Source organism: Bubalus bubalis, chromosome 3 (assembly GCF_019923935.1).
Source record: "Bubalus bubalis isolate 160015118507 breed Murrah chromosome 3, NDDB_SH_1, whole genome shotgun sequence".
In the NCBI taxonomy this organism is placed as follows: Eukaryota; Metazoa; Chordata; class Mammalia; order Artiodactyla; family Bovidae; genus Bubalus; species Bubalus bubalis.
Genome location: NC_059159.1, coordinates 14,488,339 through 14,508,947, shown reverse-complemented (window position 1 = coordinate 14,508,947; position 20,609 = coordinate 14,488,339). Strand labels below are relative to the sequence as shown.

Here is a 20,609-nt window from a genome sequence, read left to right as displayed (position 1 = left end):
AGATCCAACCAGTCCATTCTGAAGGAGATCAGCCCTGAGATTTCTTTGGAAAGAATGAGGCTAACGCTGAAACTCCAGTACTTTGGCCACCTCATGCGAAGAGTTGACTCATTGGAAAAGACTCTGATGCTGGGAGGGATTGGGGACAGGAGGAGAAGGGGACGACAGAGGATGAGATGGCTGGGTGGCATCACTGACTCGATGGACGTGAGTCTGAGTGAACTCCGGGAGTTGGTGATGGACAGGGAGGCCTGGCGTGCTGCGATTCATGGGGTCGCAAAGAGTCGGACATGACTGAGCGACTGAACTGAACTGAACTGAATGCTTTCTTGCTCCTGACCCTGTCTTAGGACCTCCACAGGGATAAAGAGACCTAGCACAGTACTTGGCACAAAGGGAAGAAAAATGTGACATAATAATAGAAACACCAGCTAACATTTGCCGAGTGCTTGCTCGGTATGCGGCTCTGTAGGAACAGCGATGGATGGCATTTAGTCCTTATTACAGTCCTGCATTGCTATCATCGCTACAATGTTAGAATTGTGGTAAGGAGACGGTCAGTCACTCACTCAAGGTCACAGATGTACTGAATGGCCCGGCTGGGACTGACGGCCCAGCCTGCAGCCTCAAGCAACCACAGCGGACCGCTGACTCGCTCTGCACTGAATTTCTCCCCATGAGCACCACGGCCCTGCCTGAGCACATCCATTCAGACCAGCGGGAGCAGAAGAACCAGCTCTCACTGCCCAGCCCAGATTCCAGCACTGAAACCTCGTGAGCCCGCCACATGCCGACGCCCTCCAGCAACCCTACCTGTGATGTTGACCACAATGCTGCTGACTTTGGATATGCGACTGGCTTCCACTTTGCACGTGTAGTTGCCGTTGTGCTCTGTCGTGGCCATCACGGAGTACACGGCCTCACTGCTGAGGCTGTTGTGTGCGACAATCTCCCTGTCCTTCTGGATGATGATTTCCGGGAATGACTGGGCCTTGTGCGTCACCTGAACGGTGCACTTGACCTGAAGGTCGTCTCCTTCCGTGATCTTTCCCTCGGGGATGATGTGGAACTTGGGATTAGAGAAGGATTCTAGGAGAAGAGGACAGGCTGCTTGGACTTAGGTTCAAATCTGGGTGAGGAGAAAAGGCACTTCCCTCCCCTTTTCTGTGCTTCTGGATGCCAACCAGTTTTCCTTATTAATTAAAAAAAATTCAACCTTTCCTCTCAAAAACCTTCACCTAGGCTGCTCTGCTGCTCCCTCCCTCTTGCTCACTCTTACATCTTCAGCCTTCTTCTTCATTTTATTTCTCAAACTTTGAGCTTCCCAAAGGTCAAACCTACATCTCATCTGAAGAACATTTTTCAGATGACTTCAGAAATAATCACAGCAGTGAGAATTAGACCTTTCTCCTGCCCACCAAGGATTTTCTAGGTAACTCTCATACCACTTCATGGACCTCTGGCATTTCAGCCTAGATAGTCCCTTGCTTCCTAAAGTTCAGCTTCATGGAAATAAATTTTTAAATAATGCCATATGCCCCTGCAAAGTGTTTTTGAGTATTCTATTTCTTTTTTAAAAATGCTGGTTGTGACTAACTAAATTGATTTCATGACTCATGCAGTTTGAAAAACACTGTTTTAATAAAATATGGGTCAGACATTAGGGATCGGACACGGTGAGAGAAGTAGAGTCAGGCCTTTGCTTCCACCAAAACACCCAGCAGAGCGTAAGGGAGTATATACACCAATTACAGCCATGTAAAATACAGATAAGAACATTAAAAGAATGCAAACAGTAAATTTAAAGTGACCTACTACTTTAATATTTGTTAGTTTTTTTTTTGTTTTTTTTTTTTTTTTTTTTTACTGTAAAGTCATATAAATTCACAATAAAAAGCTATCATTAAAAAAAAAGGAGTTTGTTTTCCTGAGTAAGAGTCAAAAAAAGAGACCGCATCTTTTAGCACATTCAACAATATCCTCTGGGGTAGCTTGATAATAACTAAAGATTTTTTCCTGACACCCAAACTCAATGTATCAGAGATCTAAATGCACGAGAGGAAAAAAAAAAAAAAAAAATTAAACCACAGAAACAGTAAAAGAAAACAGAGGTGCATTTTTTGCTTTAGTAATCTTGGAGCGTGGGGGAACTTTAGGTATGAATCACAAAACTGGATACCGTAAAAAAAAAAAAAGATGCATAAACTGATATCATAAGGAAAAAAGATGCATAACTTTGATTTCAACTAAAGATTGAAAGCTTTTTCATGGAAGTAAAAAATAAAGACAAGTGACGAACTGGGTAAATTTTTGCATAGCACCTGACAAAGAGCTCATTCCTTTAATTTATAAAGGGCTCAAACAAATCAGTCAGGAGCAGTAGGCAAATATGGGCAAGTGTATGTGAATAGGGAGGCATGAAGGGATGTAAAAGCATACATTTACAAATGTAAAAAGCATACTCAACCTCACTAAAGACCAAAAAATACAAATCACAGTAGTGATATGCCACTGTGCCTCAATTATAATAGACTGTCAAAAATAACAAAAATATTGGGAGCTCCCTTGCAGTCTAGTGGTTAACATTCTGTGCTTTCACTACTGTGGCCCAGGTTCAATCCCTGACTGAGGACTGAGATCCTGCAAGCTGCTCACAAGGTAGTCAATAAAAGAGAAAACATCAATAGAGAAAACATCAATAATGTACTGTGTTGATGAGGATGTGGGAAAATGAACACTTCTGATGGAAATGTTTTTCCTTTTGGAGGAGCGCATTGGTGATATTTTTCAATACCAAAAATGCACAAAACATTTGAATCAAGAATTTGACACAGGGACCTCCCTGGTGGTCCAGTGGTTAAGAATCTGCCTGCCAAAGCAGGGGACATAGGTTCGATCCTTGGTCCAGGAAGATTCCACATGCCACAGGGCAACTAAGCCCTCGTACCACAATTACCGAAGACTGTGTGCCCTAGCGCTCACGCTCTTCACCACGAGAAGCCACCACGAGAAGCCACCACGAGAAGCCTGCCCATCAGAACTAGAGTAGTCCCTACACCCTGAAACTAGAGAAACAAAGACCCAGCACAGCCAAAAATAAAGAAATAAATAATTCAATAAAAAAGAATTTGACACATAAAAAATAATAAAATACTCATGAAACTACAGAAGTTACAAGAATGTTTGCTGCAAGATTGTCTTAAGAGCAAACAAGTGGGGAAAAAATGCCTAAATGTCCATCAACATAAAATGAGGCAGGTGACTGTCACTTTCTGAGATGGCCCACACTCTTATCTATGGAGTGTATTCCCTCCCTGAATAAAACTTCCGTTCACTTGTAAAAAATAAATTAATTTTAAAAACTAAAATGAAATGAGCATATCCTTACAACAGGATTCTGAGTCGTCACTAAAATGATAAAGATCTGTATTTCTTGATATGGACAAAAGTACATCTATACTGTATTTGTTAAGAAAAATTATAAGAGAATGTTTGACAGGTCTCTCTCTCTCTCTTTTTTTTTTTTTGGTAAAAACAAAGATAAACAAGTCAAAAATGCGTGTGCACATGATGAATGAGTAAAATAAGTCTAGAAGAACATACAAGGGACTTTCTCTAAGTGTTGGTACTTGCTGTGAAGAATTGTCACTTTATATAGTACCTCATTTTCTTAAAATTTAACCCACACCATGAACTACAATAAAAAAATGTTTGTATATACATAATACTATATATATACATATACACACATAATACTATACAGGAAATATTTACACATACAATATAGCATTATGTACACACAATGGGTAAAAGTGAGGGTTCCAAAAGCAGAAGTTCCTTTTTTTTCTTAATTGTTGTTCTATTATTTTTTTGGCCACACCACACGGCTTGCAGGATCTTAGCTCCCTGACCAGGGATTGAACCCGAGTCCCCTGCATTGGACGAGCAGATTCCCAAAATTGGACCACCAGGGAAGTCCCCTGATGGTCACTTAACAAGCTGTAGGGCTCCAATCCTGAATACACTTGAGGCTTTCTGCGGTAAACTGTTCCTTCCCCTGCCTTCTTCCTGCTTCACCCGTGCTCCCCTCTCAGGCCACTGGGAGCTGCTGGGTGCCTGACCTGGAGCTCTGAGCTCTCTGTCCCGGACACTCAGACCCTGGCTCCCCTCTGCTGTAGCCTTTCTCTCCTGAGAGCACTTCTCAGGCCACCTCATCTGTTTCCTATTTGCTATTTCCAACCTCTCAGTGATGGAAGGAGGGGTAGAAGGGGGAAATCCCTTGTCAAATGCAGGAGGCAAAAGCTGAGGACCTGCCCCTCCTTTCCTCTGGATCCCCTCCAGACCCCACTTCCTGACGTCTGATCCTCATGGTTTAAAGTCACGGTTCCCAAGCTGCAGGTCACACAAGATAGCGTTTCAGTGAGTTTCAGCCAGTGCTTTAAGAAATGGAAATAGAATAGAAAGACAAATAGCAAAATGCATCATGTATGAAGGTTAAGAATTCTTTGGAAATACATATGCGTATATAGTTAAATTGTGTCACAGTCAAAAAGTTTGAAAGATATCAAGTGATTAAGAACAGCCTTGACAGAGAAGGAGAAATATGGTATGATGTCTCCTGTATGTGGGTTCTAAAAAGAAACACAAATGAACTTACTTACAAAACAGGAACAGACTCACAGACTTAGAAAATGTTGCAGAAGGGTGGGGAAGGATGAGGGGAAGGGATCGTTAGTGAGTTTGGGATGGACATGTACACACTGCTATATTTAAAATGGATAACCAACAAGGACCTACCATACCGTACACTCTGCTCAGTGTTTTGTGGACCAGAGGGGAGTTTGGGGGAGAATGGATACATGTATACACATGGCTGAGTCCCTTCGCTGTTCCCCTGAAACTATGACAACACTGTGAATCAGCTATGCTCCAATAGAAAATAATAATAATAAACCAAGAACAGTCTTGAGCAGCAAAGGCCTGAGCCCCTTTCCAATTCTGGGCTCTTTCTCCCCAGACCAAATCAGCAAACCAGGAAGAATGATAGAAAGGAAGTAGGACTCTAACCCCGCACAGTGACCAGGTCACTCTTGATGGGTCTGGAGGACTCCACGTTGGACCCGGAAAAGATCTTCGCTTGACATTGGAAAAGTATGGCACGGTCTTGCTCCTCAACTGTGAATTCCAGCGTCACAAAATTCTGGTTCTGAGAGGTTTTTTCTCTTTTTTTCTTGGCGCCCCTTACATTTAGTTCGAATTTTTCAATTGTGAAATGTACAGGAGCCTTTTCCTCTGGGACAGAACAGTTGACCACCACGACTCCACCTTCTATCACCTCCCTCTTGTCCAGCGTCACCCTGGGATCAGACACTCCTTCGGGGGAAGAGAAAGGTCATTAGTGTGTTTGCTCCAGCGGCCAAGCCACCCGTCAGCCTAGTCACTGGGATTGACCCATCTGATGGTCCTTTTGCTCCCAGAACCTCGGTGCTACCCACCAGGTAAGTATTGAGTATGTATGTGCTGAGCACCACACGAGGTACTTTGGAAAAATATATAGACTATGTCTAAGATGTGGTTGATGCTTTCAAAGTTTATAATTCCACTGGGAAGTCAAGTCATCTCAACCAACATAGTTAAGAACAAAACAAAGGCTGCCAGTATTCATCAGTCTTACTGTGGTGGTTGTTGCAATATATTGAACGCCAACGACAAGCTAGGATTAACTTTCTACCCATGACTCCATTTTGTAATTCTCATAGTAAATCTCTGGGGAGGGCAGGAAAGAGAAAATTATGTCCGAGAGGTTCAAGGCTCACCCAGAAGCTTACAGCCTTCAAGCCCCAGAGCAACTGAGACTCACCCCCAGGTCTGTGTGACTTTACAGCCAGAGACGGGGGGTGGTGCAGGGAGAGGAGGCAGGTATGGCCTCAGTTTAAAAAGCAAAGCTGAAAATAATTAGGAATTAGAGTGCCTCACAGAGACAGTGACCGAGGGAGCAGTTGGGAAAGGAGGAGTCCCTCTTTGCCTGAGGAGTCAGAGAAGATCCTAGAAAGGAATAGGACCTGAGAGGATTCTTGGAGGAAGGAGGTTACTTGGACAGATGAAGTGAGATGGGGGCCAAGGACAGGCATTTCAGGGCCTCGGGATCTGCTTGTGCCAAGGGATATGAGTGGCTTTTCAGGAGGGCCGTCTAGAGCAGAGGAAGGGCTGGAGGGGAAAATACAGCAGGTGGTGAGCCAGGGTCAGATTAGAGGGAGCTGGGAGAGTCTGGCTGAGATGAGCTGTCCTGTCCAGGCCCCGGGGTCCAAGGGCCATGAATTCCATCTTGGAGTCAGACAGACTTGCTCGTATCCTAAACCTGCCTCTTCCTGAATGTGCCACCTGCCCCCATCACCCATGAATCTTTTTCCTTGACCCGCCCAGGTCAGAGATAGACAATGGATACATGTATATCTATGTCTGAATCCCTTCACTGTTCACCTAAAATTATAACGACTTTGTTAATCGGCTATATGCCAGATACAAAATGCTTTTGGTGTTTAAAAAAAAATTAATAAAAATAAATTTTTTTTTTAAGAAAAGGGAGAGACGGAGAGCTGTCCTCTTGGGGAGGAGATCTGCATGTGCTCCACCTCTGCTGTCACTTCTGGTGAAGGTGCTCCCCTGCCTGCCCCCCCACAAGATCCCCAGGAGAAGGGATCAAGGGATGGGATCATGTTGTACTCATTGTTGGGTCTTCATCAGAATGGACACTTGATAAATGGTTAATGAATGAATGGATTGTCTTTGGTCTGCCTCAAAGACCTCCTATCATAAAAAAAAGAGTTAGAGAGGCCAACTGTGGAGTCAGATAGATCTAAGTTCTGATTCTGGCTCTGTGTTTAATGTCACCGGACCACCCAACCTCTCTGAGCTCCAACATCAACACTTGTACATGGGAGGAACCAGGCTGATCTCTCTCTCAGTGCCCTTGCAGGAGTAAAATGAAATGCATGTGACGTGCTCAGAACCGTTTATCTTGTCTTGTGAGGGCCTGAATAAGTGGTAGTTGTTATTACTGGAAGTAACAATGGTATGAATGACTGTTCTGATGACAGGAGTGAGCTCAAAGATGCCGAAATGACAGTTACGGCAGCCGCTGTCCAGGAAGAACGGGGCTGAATTCACAAACTGTGTCCATTAAATCATCCCAAGTTTCTGGCACATTTCTTTTCAACATCTATTTCCCAAAGTCTTGGCCTGCCACTCTTTCCTCATCACTCCTGTGAACACAGGGACCTGTTGGCTCCTCCCCTGTCCCCAGTGGAGACGCTGAAGTGCTGCTCTGCTTCCCTGTGGCCCCTGGTGATACAGAGGGATGTCTGGCCAGCCATGCCGCAATGGTCCACGGGAAGCCCGAGATGTCCAGAGGACGAACCGGCCTGGAGGGTGACACAGTCATGTCCTCCCGTGTGAGCCTCAAAGCCTGACGGGAAGGTGGTCAGAGGTCATATACTTCTGAGAGGAAAATGCCCCCAAACACTTGCCCACTGGTTCTTCCTGTTTCCTGTTTGCTGAAAGGATTATTTCTTTCTAAGGATGGTCTGGCCAAGCACCTAGTACATGGTGGGCCATTCATTCATCCAACACTGGGTCACTTCCTCTGCTCCCCATTTAATCCTCAAAACAAGCAACATTCAAGGGTATGCAGAGATACCCAGTGATCTCGACTTTAGAGACAAGAAATGAAAACCTGCCTACAGAGGTCAGGGAAGTGGACCCAGGGGCACTCTGCTGGGAGAGCAACTTCTTTCTCAGACTCTGCACTTTCACTCTTATGCTATATCCCTTTTCTCTGTCCTTGGCACCATTTGGCCATTAAGATAATTCCTATGTGATCTTTTGTATCTGAACCCCGTGTCCATTTTCTGGGAGGCCGTCCCTAACCCCTCTAGGCCAAATTGTTTCTTCTCACTGCTGTGCTCCCAAGGCAGTCAGATCAAATGACTGTTGGACTGCAGTGATTTGTTAAATAAATCTCTTCCTTCCAGGACTGTAATTGCATCCAGAGTTAGGATTTGCCTGATGCATTTTCATGTCTAGCACCTTTTTTTTTTTTTCTTTCCTGACTTGCAACCTTGGGACATGCTTCTTGAGAGAGTAAACCAATGAAAGAATGGATGGATGGAACTGTGTGACCCAAATTTCCCCCAATGATACATTTTTCTTGTTTCTCCATCTCTATTTCTACTTGCTTTTTTCAACTGGGTTTATTCCACAATCATTTATTGAGTGCCTACTATGAGCCAGATTTTTTTGAGATATATTTTAAGAAAAAAAGACTAAACACCACCTCTTTCCTCAGGATCTCACAGTCTGGAGAGCAACCAGATGTGTGAGAAAGTTGCATTATTGAGTGAAATAGTAATTGTAGCTTATTGGAAACTCAGTATGTGCTGGAAATTGCCCTATCTTTACCAACACAGAATCTATTAATCCTCTCAGTAACTCCCTGAGGTAGTATTATTATCTTCATTTCACTGATGAGAATTTTAAAGTGTAGAGAAGGTAAAGGACTTGTCCAGACCGAAACTAAGCAGAGGAACTGAAGAATCCAGTGTCAACACCCAGTGTCCTGACCTTTATACAAATACCTCTGAATGCAGAGAGGGACAAGAGCTATAAGGACCAGGTCCCTGGGGGAGATCAATTTTGTTTGGGAAAAGTGTCAGAGAAGAGTTGAGTGTTCAAGGAGAGATAGTTCATGAGGAGAGGAAATGAAGAGGGAGTCCTAGGGAGAGCAGATAGCATGTGCAAAGGCAAGTGAAGTGAAAGTCGCTCACTCTTTGTGACCCCATGGACTATACAGCCCATGGAATTCTCCAGGCCAGAAGACTGGAGTGGGTAGCCGTTCCCTTCTCCAGCGGATCTTCCCAACCCAGCGATTGAACCCAGGTCTCCTGCACTGCAGGCGGATTCTTTACCAGCTGAGCCACAAGGGAAGCCCGTGCAAAGGCAAGGAGGTAAGGAAAAGCCTGGTGTATCAGGAGCGTGTCTACTGCCTGCATGTCCAGGTTGGAAAAACGTCAAGCACACAAGTGAGAAGGGTGGTGGATCGGCAGGGAGGTCCGGTGTGTCGTGACTCATTCAGTCACTCTTCTGGCCACAGCACATGTTTGTGATTCACCGTCCCAAACCGTGTTCTTTTGCAGGCTCTCACCTTTCACCCACACCTCATGCTCTGGCGTCGTTTTCTCCTTGTTGTTCAGGATCACGGTGCATTTGTATCTCCCTGAGTCACAGACCCGGACGCGGGGAATCAAATGACTCTCTGTGTTTCTCTTGGAGGAGACGTTGTGAAGCAGCACATCATCCTTGTAGAACAGCACCTGGTGCAGAGGCTTGACCTGCGAGGTGGTGCTGACGTCCACGAGGCACTGCAGCGTCAGGTTCTCCCCGTTTTGCACCGTGCTTTGCGGCAGGATCTGCATGTGGATGCTGTTGATGGTAAAGGCTAAGGGCCGAGGGGGAGGAGAGCAGAACCACCCATCTGTTATCTCAGGAACAACATCACCATCATCATCAGATGGGTATCATCACCTCCTGCACAATAGAGCGTCCAGGGGTCCCAAGCGGGTGATGACTATGTGCGGTGGGTCAAGCACAGGGCAGTTGGTACTAAGTGGCTCATATTCCCGCCATGACAAGGTGGCAGGCTTCAGGGTGTGACAACTAAAACATGTCCACGAGATGCATGCGGCCAATGAGCTGCCACATCACGGCCCTGGACAGAGCCTAGGATTGGGGCAGAGGAACGCTCAAGTCTTGGGTCATCACTTACTGTGTGACCTTGGGTGACTAACCTCACTGAATTCAACTGCCTCATCTCTAAAATGAGGTTACAATACGTACATAGTAGGTTGTTGTAAGACAGAAGAGTAGAAAGCACCCAGCGCAGTGCCTGGCACACAGTAATTGTGGGTAAGTGATGGCTACCACTGTTCTGAAATCACATGGCAACACGCAAGAAATGCTCTGCCACCCTCCCCCCCAACCCCTCCACCCCACAACCCCTCCATCCCCCCACCCTAGCCTGACCAAATTAGCACAGTCTCAGCTGATGTTTTCTAGCTGATGGAATCAGAAACCTCACCAGATGAGTGAGAACTCGAAACCACATTTTCTCATGGATCTTGCTTCCGTTTTTCACTTTGACTGCTAAGAAGTACAAGCCCCAAATTTTACCTGTAGCAACCTTTGGGATGCATTTTTCTGTGCTGAAAGAGTCATAGTTTTATTGTACTGCCTTAATTTTCTTCTCACTCTGATTTCCTTATTTTATTCTATTGAACAGTAATATACATAATTTTTATAAGTGGTCCCAAATCATTTTACAGATAGCAAAAGGTATAACCAGGTAGCTAGCCAGAGATATGGCAAAAAAACAAACAAAAAAAATTGTCTTTCTTTCTCTCTCTTTTCATAACATTAAATCTTTTTTGAGCAACTTAGAATTTAACTTCAACATGTCCCAGGTTTTAACTGAAGAGAACAGTCCATCCTTGTGCCTTTATTTCTGAGCATCTTAACAAAAAATGGCATCTGATTAGTCATGAGATGAAACAAGGTGATTGTTCAGATGCATTTCTTACAGCATTAATCTTCAGAACTCCCTCTTTTGTCTTTCAGGTCCTGGTCTGAGAAGCCTATTGGGTGAGCACTCAGAACAGAAGTTTCTTTTAACCATGTTATTTTCCCATCAACTAATACATTCCCTTCCAAGGTAAGGACAGGCACGTCTCCCTACTCCTTCAGTACCTTCTTTATTTTAAGTGATGCTGTTTTGTACAGTGATTCTATCAGGAGATACAAGAGAGCAGGGGATGGGTGCAGAGTCAGACTTCCTGGACCAAATCCCATCTCTGAACACAACCTGTGTGGCTTTAGGTAAGTTACTGAGCTTCTCTAAGCCCCAGTTTGCTTATCCATACAATGGACATTGTTGTTTAGTGGCTAAGTCATGTCCGACTCTTTTGCGATCCCATGGACTGTAGCCCAATAGACTCTTCTGTCCATAGGATTTACCAGACCAGAATACTGGAGTGGGTTGCCGTTTCCTTCTCCAAGGGATCTTCCCGACCCAGGGATCGAACCTGAGTCTCCTACTTGGCAGGCCTATTCTTTACCACTGAGCCACCAAGGGAGGTCACAATGGACATAATAATAGTAAGTGTAAATGAGAAGCTGAGCTTAAGTCCTTGGAGCACAGTTCCTGGCACAAAGTGCTTTGGAAATGATAACTAGCTTCTGTAAGTCACAGGTATAAAACCAGCTGTTGAGTCTTGTGCTCTCTAAAGCTCTTTCTTGAAGTCATATTTCTAGTAAATTTTTTTCAGGGGAAAAACAAAACAAAACAGGGTTTCCCTCGTGGCTCAATGGTAAAGAGTCCCCCTAACAAAGCAGGAAACATAGGTTCGATACCTGATCTGGATCTGGGAAGATCCCACATGTGATGAAGCAACTAAACCCATGGGCCACAACTACCGAGCCTGAGCTTTAGAGTCCGGGAGCCGCAACTCCCGAGCCTCTGTGCCCTAGAGTCCGTGCGTTTCAACAGGAGAAGCTACCGCAACTAAAGAGGTGCCCCCATTCACCACAACTAGAGAAAACCCCTCTCAGCAATGAAGACCCAGTACAGCCAAATAAATAATTTTAAAAAAGCAAAATATTTTTAAATTTCTAAGGGGAATTACAACAACTTCTCCAGACCCCTGGTGTTAGTTACCCCTCTGGTTTGGGCTACTTTACTGTCGTCATCTGAATGAAATGCACACCCATGCCTGATACACTGGCACACAGAACTGGGACCAGGAAGAAAGCAGAGTCGGACACACCTGGTCCAAACCCCTGGTCCCACAGCCATTAGCTGGGTGTCACTGGGAGTCATCTAACCCTTCCAGGACACCACCTCTCCTCCTATAAAGAAGGAACACTAATACTTGGCTTCCCTGGTATTTTCATCTCAAACAATGAATGACCAAACCAAGGTGCCTGAGAGCACTGAAGGGCAGGTCCGCTTTGCCCAGTGCCTGGCCCCTGATTGACATCTCCTTCCCACTTCCTCAGCATCACTCATTCAGCAGATACTGGAGAGGCCGTCTCTGTGCCAGGCATGCACCCAATGCTGGGGGCTCAGAGAAGGGTGGGACTGGCACAGTTTCTGCCCACCTGGGGCTCATGGTCTACGCTTCACCACTCTTTTCCACTCCAGGTCTTCCAGCCTCAGCGCCAGCCCTGGCAGAGTCTCCTACTGACCAGCCCTAGGGCGCTCTACCATTGTCTAACCACTTAATAGCAAACTCGGCTAAAGCATTGGGTAGTTGGTTTTTCGAGAGGAGGACGTTCACTAACATAAAGCTCTTCCACCACCTTGTTCTTCTAAGCAAACCTAACACACATCTGCTTAATAAATTAACTCAGCTGATTCACTGGTAGGGATCTCACACTTCCACAGCCAGCCAGTGGGAGCAGACAAGGAATAAGAAGGGAAGGCAGGACAGAAGAAGGGGAAGCATTTATAAAATATATCAAGATACGAATCCCAGCTCATTGACTTGATGCAACAGACCAGCAGCCTCAGTTATATCACCATGACCACCACCTCCACCAACACCCTTCCGGTTTCCAGTCTTCAGAGCCCTGCCTTCTACTGTCACACCCGCAAGTGGGCTCCTCCCACATCGGACCAGGTTGATCTCAGGAACAACAACATTGCAGAAGTGCTAGCAGGTCACTTTTGAGATTAGTTTGTAATTGCATTTTTCCTCTTGGGTACCCCCTCCTCTTCTGGGATCACTCACTCTGTGCAAAGCCAGCTACCATGTCATGAGCCTCCCTCTGCAGAGACCCACATGGTGAGGAACAGCCTCATGAGTGGGCTTAAAGGTAGAATCCACAGCATCAGACAAGCCCTTAGGTAAACCATAACCCTGACCAATATTCTACCTGCAACTTCCAGACAAACCCGGAGTCAGCACCACCCAACTAAGCCATTCCCAGACTCCCGCCCCTCAGAAACTGCGTGAGATGATAAATTATCTTAAACCACAGAGTTTTGGGATAATTTGTCAAGGAGTAATAGGTAACAAATACACCACACAGCCTTCAAAAATCTCTACCTGATTCTTAAGACACGTGTGTGCTCAGTCTCTCAGTCGTGTCCAAACCTTTGCAACACTTTGGACGGTAGCCCACCAGTCTCCCCTGTCCGTGGGATTTCCCAGGCAAGAATACTGGAGTGGGTTGCCATTTCCCTCTCCAGGGGATCTTCCTGACCCAGGGATCAAACCTGAATCTCCTGCATCTTCTGCATTGTCAGACGGATTCTTTACAGCTGAGCCACCGGGGATGCGATCATTAAGATAATATGGAAAATAATATCCTCTTTGTGAATAAACTTTCCAGGAGCAGCCAAACTAGATTACTATGTGTAGGGCTCATTACTTATACAACAGAGTGATTGCTACAATCCAGGCCTCCCCGAGGTTCACAGAGAGGTGTTAGGGGACCCACGAACCACCTCCAATTATATGCAAGTGTGTGTCTTTCTGGAGAGAGAACACCAAAGGTTCAGAACTGTGATGAAAGGACATGGTTGAGAAGTGAAGTGTTAGTTGCTCAGTCGTGTCCAAGTCTTTGCAACCCCATGGACTGTAGCCCCACACCGGGGGACCAGAGCGCCAAGGCCCCACACCCTAAAACAAAGGGCCCTGCTTCCTGCCACCTCAGGCCAGTGGTCAGCGGATACTGATGCTCTGGGGAAGATGAGGCATCTTGACTCAGTCAGCTCCTCAGCCCTCCACCTGGAAATGACTCAGAAAGAAGTGGGTGGCTGGGAGTGGGTGGTAGAGGAAGAGGGACTGTCCGCCACTATCAGGAAAATACAGGGAGCCACAAAGCACGGAGGCCCTGGTGACCCGTGATGCTCAGCATGGAGTGTGCTGACCCAGCTCCCCTGAATCTCAGGCACCTGCAAGTTCAGTTCGAGTCTCTTTCAGGAAAACATTTCCTGAGCCCCTGGTGCCAGGTGCTGGGATCACAAGGTGAATGAGAGAGCAGCCCTGCAGTCCTAGGCCGTGCGGGCTGGTGGGGACCCAGACAGCTGGAGTAAGTGGTGTAAAGCCAGGAGGAAGGGGTGCCCAGGAAAGGCCAAGGCAAGTCTGAAGGAAGTGACCCCGGAACTGAGCCTTGGACCAGGACAGAAGGGATGGGTGGGGGACTCGGGGCAGGATAACAGCATGTACCAGAGCACAGGGGCAGAAGAAATCAATGAATTCCGGGCACAGGTGGTTATAGGAACCGGAGTGTGGGGGCAGGCAGGAGGCACCAGAACAGAGGGCCTTGTCCACCATGCTGACCCTCTGGGCCCTGTCCTCAGGGTCTTGGGAAGGGTGGGAGGTAGCAGGATGACAGGAGCTTTAGAAAGATCACTGTGGGCTGGAAGGGGAGGCTGTAACTACGAGCATGAAGGTTCAGGTGAAAGCTGATGCGGCCGGAGCTTGGGCAGACGCAGTGGGCCGAGGGGCAGGGATGGGCTCGAGAAATGTTTACTGGATGCAGAAGGACTTCGCTTTTTTAAGGGTGAAGAAAATGTTCTGGAGCTGGACAGTGGTGATGTTTGTACAACATTATGAGCGTACTGCAAGGGCATGTGTTCCATCCCTGGTGAGGGAACTAAGATCCTACATGCTATGCAGTGCAGCCAAAAAAGTATAAAACAATATTTGTTATATGTATTTGACCTGTTTGATTGGCCATGGGGATCGAGGTAAAGCATAGAAGATAAGGTTCCTGGATTAGGTACCTGGGCGGGAGGATAGAGGTGCAATGGACTAAAGGAGACAAAGCCAGACAAAGATAAGGGCGGAACAAAGTCCTGGTGCTGCAGCTGGTTTGAGGGACCCTGAGGGATGACTAGGAGGAAATGTCAGCCATGGCCTCAGAGGAAGACTGACCATCAGTGGAGCAGCCAGAGCTGGAGTGGAACTGAAGGGTGGTCACGTGGAGGTGTGTGTTGGGGGAGGGAGGAGGAGATGAGCTTCAGCGAGGATCAGACTCTGGAAAAGTCCAAATCTCCCTGGGGAAAAAGTCCAAGTCTCCCCATCAGAAAGGTGGGCGAACACCAGGGAAGAGGATTTACAAGGCCAAAGAAAGAGGCTTTGTGCAAACACTGGGGTCCTGAAGGCTAAGGTCTGGATGTGTTCACGGCATTTGGCATCTCCTCTTAGTGAGGATTCAGGAGGTGTAGGGGCCAAAGCCAGACCTACACCTGGTAGGGTCAACTGAGAAGTGATTAGAAACCAGGCTTCAGAGGATTTCCCTGATGGTCCAGTGGTTAACACTCCACGCTTCCACTGCAGAGGGCATGGGTTCAGTGCCCGGTCAGGAAACTAAGATTCCGAATACCAAGCAGCCCCAAAACAAAGAAATAAATAATTAAATTAAAGAAATAAGGCTTCAGAGAAGTTTGACTGAGGAAGGGAGTAGATAGATAGGGGGACAGAAGATAAATGGTGAGGGTGGGGGTTGTTTGTGATTTTTATTTTTCCTAAAATAAAGTGTTACTAATCACATTTGTAGACTGAAAGAGCCACAAAGGCAGGGGTAGCTACTAAAAGTGGGGCAGGGGGATCAGTCAGAGACTGCGTGAGATTCTGGGGGAGGGGGTGATGCCAGGGATGGGCTCAGAGCCCAGGTGGACCAGCTGGCCCTACCCAGCTGAGGGGTAGACATGGCCTCTGAAGCCAGGAGGGAAGCTAGGAGGACGGGTGGGGAGGCAGATAAGCCTGAAGCCGGGGCAGGGCGGGAAGTGGAGGGAGTTCCCTCCAGACAGCCTTGTGTTGTAGGTGAAGAGGGAGCTGAGGTCATCTCCTGAGACTGGCTGGCTGGGGTTGGGTGGGGGCCCGAGGTAAAAGGAGAGCAAGGGCCAGGGCCGACCAAGCACCTCAATCATGGAGCAGGCTGGCCGGTCATGCACATGGTTGGGGGTGGTCTAAGGAATGGTAGACCTGAGTCCAGGCCCCCCACCTGGCTCTGCCATCAGCCAGCGGTGACCCTGCACAGGCACCTTATGTAAAATAGGATGGAGGCCTGAGGAGGCAGTCGGAGAGCCTGAGGCCTTCCCCAAAGTTACAAAGACCTTTCTCAGGAAAACCCGGGCAAGGAGTGATTGACTTCCCCCTGAGGTGGGGACTGTGGGAGTCCTATACCAAGGTCACAGGGTAAAAATCTCTGGGACTGACCAAGCCCCACTGCAACTATTGCCATGAGCCTCTGGATCTAAACCGGTCAGTTCCCTGACCCAATATTAGGTAAAGCACCCACCCTATCTGATGCGAAGAGCTGACTCATTTGAAAAGACCCTGATGCTGGGAAAGATTGAAGGCAGGAGGAGAAGGGGACCACAGAGGATGAGATGGTTGGATGGCATCACTGACTCAATGGACATGAGTTTGGGTGAACTCCAGGAGTTGGTGATGGACAAGGAGGCCTGGCGTGCTGCAGTCCACAGGATCGCAAAGAGTTGGACATGACTGAGCTACTAACACACACACACAGAGCATCCTAACAAATCACCTAATGCCACCATTCCAGTAGGAATTGTCTGTCCTGGGGCTATAAAAACAGGCTACTAGCCTGAGAAATGATTTTCAGAAATGTCTCTCCCTTGAGACAGCCTGCTGTTCTAACCGCGTCTCCCACTCTAAGAAACTTTCTTCTCATCTCATTCTGCCTCATGTCTGGAAATTCTTTTCCAAAATGCACATGGACCGTGACATTTTGGTATGGGGCTTGGTCATTCTAGAGATTTTTATCCTGTGACCTTGGTACAGGGCTCCACACCTGTGACCTTAGTATAGGGCTCCACAGGGATGAAGAACGGAGAGCTGAAGATGTCCAGAGGCAGGGTGTGGTCTGGACCAAAGCAGAGGCACAAGGCTGCAGGGGACAGAGAGAGGAGGAGCTATGAGGGTGACGGTGAACTAGGATCATTGTTCTTATTGAGTCGTTGAGACCCCAAGAACTGTAGTCCACCAGGCTCCTCTGTCCATGGGATTTTCCAGGCAAGAATACTCAAGTGGGTTGCCATTTCCTTCTCCAGGGGATCTTTCTGACCCAGGGGTCGAACCCGAATCTCCTGCATTGCAGGCAGATTCTTTACTGATGAGCCACTGGGGAAGCCCTGAGCTAGAACCATGATAAACCATTACTTTACTAACCACTATATGTCGGGCAGGTGAGTCACCTCTTTAATCTCATCTCATACGGACTCATCACATTCATTTTACAGACTGAGAAAAAGGCTCAAAGAGGGACGTCCCTGGTGGTCCAGTGGTTGAGAGTCCACCTATCAAGGCAGGGGACATGGGTTTGATCCCTGGTCTGGGAGGATTGTGGCAACTAAGCCCATGACCACAACTACTGAAGCCTGCTCACTCTAGAACCCACACTTCCTAAAGACCATGCTCTTGCAACAAAGAAGCCACCGCAATGAGAAGTCCAGGCACGGCAACTGGAGGGTAACCCCTGCTCACCACAACTAGACAAAGCCCCCAAACAGCAACGAAGATTCAGCACAGCCCAAAATGAACAAAATTTTAAAACAAACAAATAACAGTACAGAGGTACCTCAAAAAAAAAAAAAAAAGGCTCCAAGAGACAGAGTAACAGTAGCTTTAAAGATTTGAATCAAGCCTGTGGCTCCAGACTCCAGACAATCGGGTTTTGAGAAGGGGAGGTTCTATTGCTGATGTTCTAACAGGCTCTTTTTGGACAAGTTCCTCTGAGGGTCAGAGATTTCATCGGGCAATTAGTCTGATTATGAAGCTAATGGACATCCTGATTCTGTGGGTTGCCATGGGGATCAAACATCCTTCGAAGCACTTGGGCTATTGCAGTAGACCCGCCAGATCGGCCTCCTAAGCCCTCCCCATGCGAGTGACTGCTCCAAGCCGGGGCTCAGCAAACGGCACCACACACATAAGGCATCTCCAAGCAGCAACCCAGTCACCCTGCTTCTGCCGACTGAAGTGACCTCTGACAAGGGGATCTCATTCTGTGAGCTCTGCCTCTATTCAGTCCCCAGACCCCGCCCAGTCCCTTACTTCACTGGGTCCCAGATGAAGCACAACAAAACCTGCTTATCTTAATGATTCAAATCAGCCCTAGATTTCAAAGCCAGATTTCAAAGTCAGGCAAAAACCCACTTCTCGTGCCCCAGAACAAAATATTACACGTATTTTGCAGATAATTTGCAGGTATGTTAGATATCATAGCCTCATGGATAGATGGGAGATGATATCTAACCTGTTTTAGATCATTTAGGAGAGAAGTCAGAACGACAATTTAAACTCTGTTCTGACTTCATGAATCTAACAAGTTGATTGTATCTCATTTTTTAATAAAAACAATTGGGGATATGAAAAATAGATATGCTATGGTAGAGGGCTTCACTGGTGGTCCAGTGGTTAAGAATCCACCTTGCAATGCGAGGGACAGCAGTGCGATTCCTGATCTGGGAGATCCCACGTGCTGAGGAGTAACTGAGCCTGTGGGCTACAAGAGAAGCCACCACAATGAGAAGCCCGCCGCGCACCATAACTAGAGAGTAATCTCCACTCACCACAGCTAGAAAACCCTGAGTGCATCGATAAGACCCCCCACAGCCAAAAACTAAAATGAAATAAATAACAAATAAATCTTAAAAATAAAAAAAGAAAGAAATTTATGGTAGAACAACAACAACAACAAAACAAATTGTGGAATCACTCACTTTCTAATCACCCCTCTCTTCACCCACCAATCCCAACAAGCAGAAAGAGTCACAGAAAGAGGTAATGAAGCTAGATGGGAATCTCACGACTTACAGTTTTCTTGACCTTTGAGGCTTGAACCTGGAAAAGACAGGAGAAACACGTTGATTTCATGAGCTTCCCTTCTTAAAAAGCTTAAGTGATGTTGAGCAAGAGTGGGAACTCACAGAGCAGAAGGGTCAGCAGGGCTCCGAGCCACATCATGCCCCGCTGGGTCCACCTCAGCTGCATCCTGAGAGGAGCGGAGACTTTGGCGGTTAGTTCTGCTTTGGGGCCATGCCCCGGGGGGCAGAAGACACTTCTCTGGAGTCACAGTTGAGAGACCTGCCCTGTGAAAAGCAGAGACCACGATTGGGAGCCTCTCCAGGCGCTGCGGACACACTGGCCGAGGCGCTGGTCAGGTAATGGCAGCCATGCTGGAAACCGGGAACAATGCCTGGGCGGCCTCATATCTCCTCAGGAAATGACTGGCCTTCCTGAGGGGCCACTGAGCGCAGCTGCTTTGTTCAGTTTGTTTGGGGTGGGGGGGGAGGCGTGAGTGACATTTGCCTCAGCGCTCCTGACCCTCTTTGTGTCTCCACTAGGTCTGGGGGCCCCCTTCTCATGGCAGCCTGAGAGGTTCCTCCCTCCCTTTCTCCAACCTTCCCACAAAGGGCTTCTCTCCCCGCACACTCAGCATATCTCTCTGCTTTTCCTCTGGCCCCTCCAAGGGGTCTCTTCTCACACAGCCCAAGTCTGGACCTCCTGCCTTTCCTGACACGGGCATGGAGTGGAGAGGACTGACTTTTTTTTTTTTGAATTACAGGTTTGTCAGGGAGTCCCTGTAATGCCCTCCCCCCATTGCCCTCCAGAGAAAGTCCGTTTCCCATCCTTCACAGCCCAGCCCTTGCTTACCTCTCCAGCCTGGTCTCTCACTTCTTCCTTCCTTGCCCTGCCCTCTGGTTGCTGAAATTTATAGTTCCCAGAACACATCACATGTCTGTGACTTTGCCAATGCTCTGGTACCCTTTCCCCTCTCCTTTTCTGACAAATTCCTACCCATTCATCATAACTCAGTCGAGGCATCAATCCTTCAGCATCCTCCCCTGTCTTCCCCACACTGAGCTGCCCTTCCTCTGGGCCCCCTCGCCTTCCTTTCTCAGACACTTTCTACCGTGTTTCCCTCCTCCCCAAGCAGACCGCTGGCTCCATGGTGGCAGGCCCAGTGCCTGTTGCCTAGTAAATGATCAAAAAACACTAGTAAAGTGGCTGATTGGCTGAAAGAGGACAAGTTAATTGTATGGTCGGAAAGAGAGTATCATTGCCTTGGGGGGTCACAGTGCTACTTTCGGAAAAGGTACTCTTGAATACTGTCACATGTAAATCTGGACGTTTTGATAAGAGCTGTCAGAGGGCAATGCGTGCAGAAAGGATTTTCTTTTCTGTTTTTTTTTCTTGGTTGTTGTTGTTTTGTATTTTCCACTCCCCACTATAAACTGTCTTCTTTGGCAACCTATTGGAAATCACCCCCACCCATCTACCAAACTTTAATTTGGCAGGAAAAGAAAGGAAACGTCATGAGTAATAAAATAAATGTTGGTGTCAAAGGTGACTTTTACCTACTGTAGAGTAAGCAACTTCTGCTTCTCAAAGTGACATTTAAGCAAGAGCGATAAATGTCCCACCCCACGGCCCTAAGTTCCAAAGTAAACGTCCAAAAATTAGTCATTGTTTCATATACAATGCTAGTACTTTTAGAACACACCAACAGAAAATAAA

General features: G+C 47.1%; 1 protein-coding gene across 4 annotated transcripts in view; it reads right to left on the bottom strand.

Annotated features, from left to right (window-relative positions):
• PECAM1 (platelet and endothelial cell adhesion molecule 1) overlaps positions 1–19,895 on the bottom strand; it is a 63,815-nt gene extending 43,920 nt beyond the window's left edge. For 3 of the 4 annotated variants that reach the window (XM_025279822.3, XM_025279823.3, XM_025279824.3), the window contains exons 1-5: positions 19,019–19,291; positions 18,906–18,932; positions 9,200–9,493; positions 5,068–5,373; positions 814–1,089 (exon numbers count right to left, since the gene is read on the bottom strand). In XM_025279822.3, the coding sequence (XP_025135607.3) occupies positions 814–1,089; positions 5,068–5,373; positions 9,200–9,493; positions 18,906–18,932; positions 19,019–19,082 (967 nt within the window). In that variant the 5' untranslated portion in view covers positions 19,083–19,291. Of the gene's footprint in view, positions 1–813; positions 1,090–5,067; positions 5,374–9,199; positions 9,494–18,905; positions 18,933–19,018; positions 19,292–19,745 lie in introns of those variants that run through there. The other variant, XM_044938761.2, reaches the window with a different exon arrangement.
• Between the last annotated feature and the right edge of the window lie 714 nt (positions 19,896–20,609).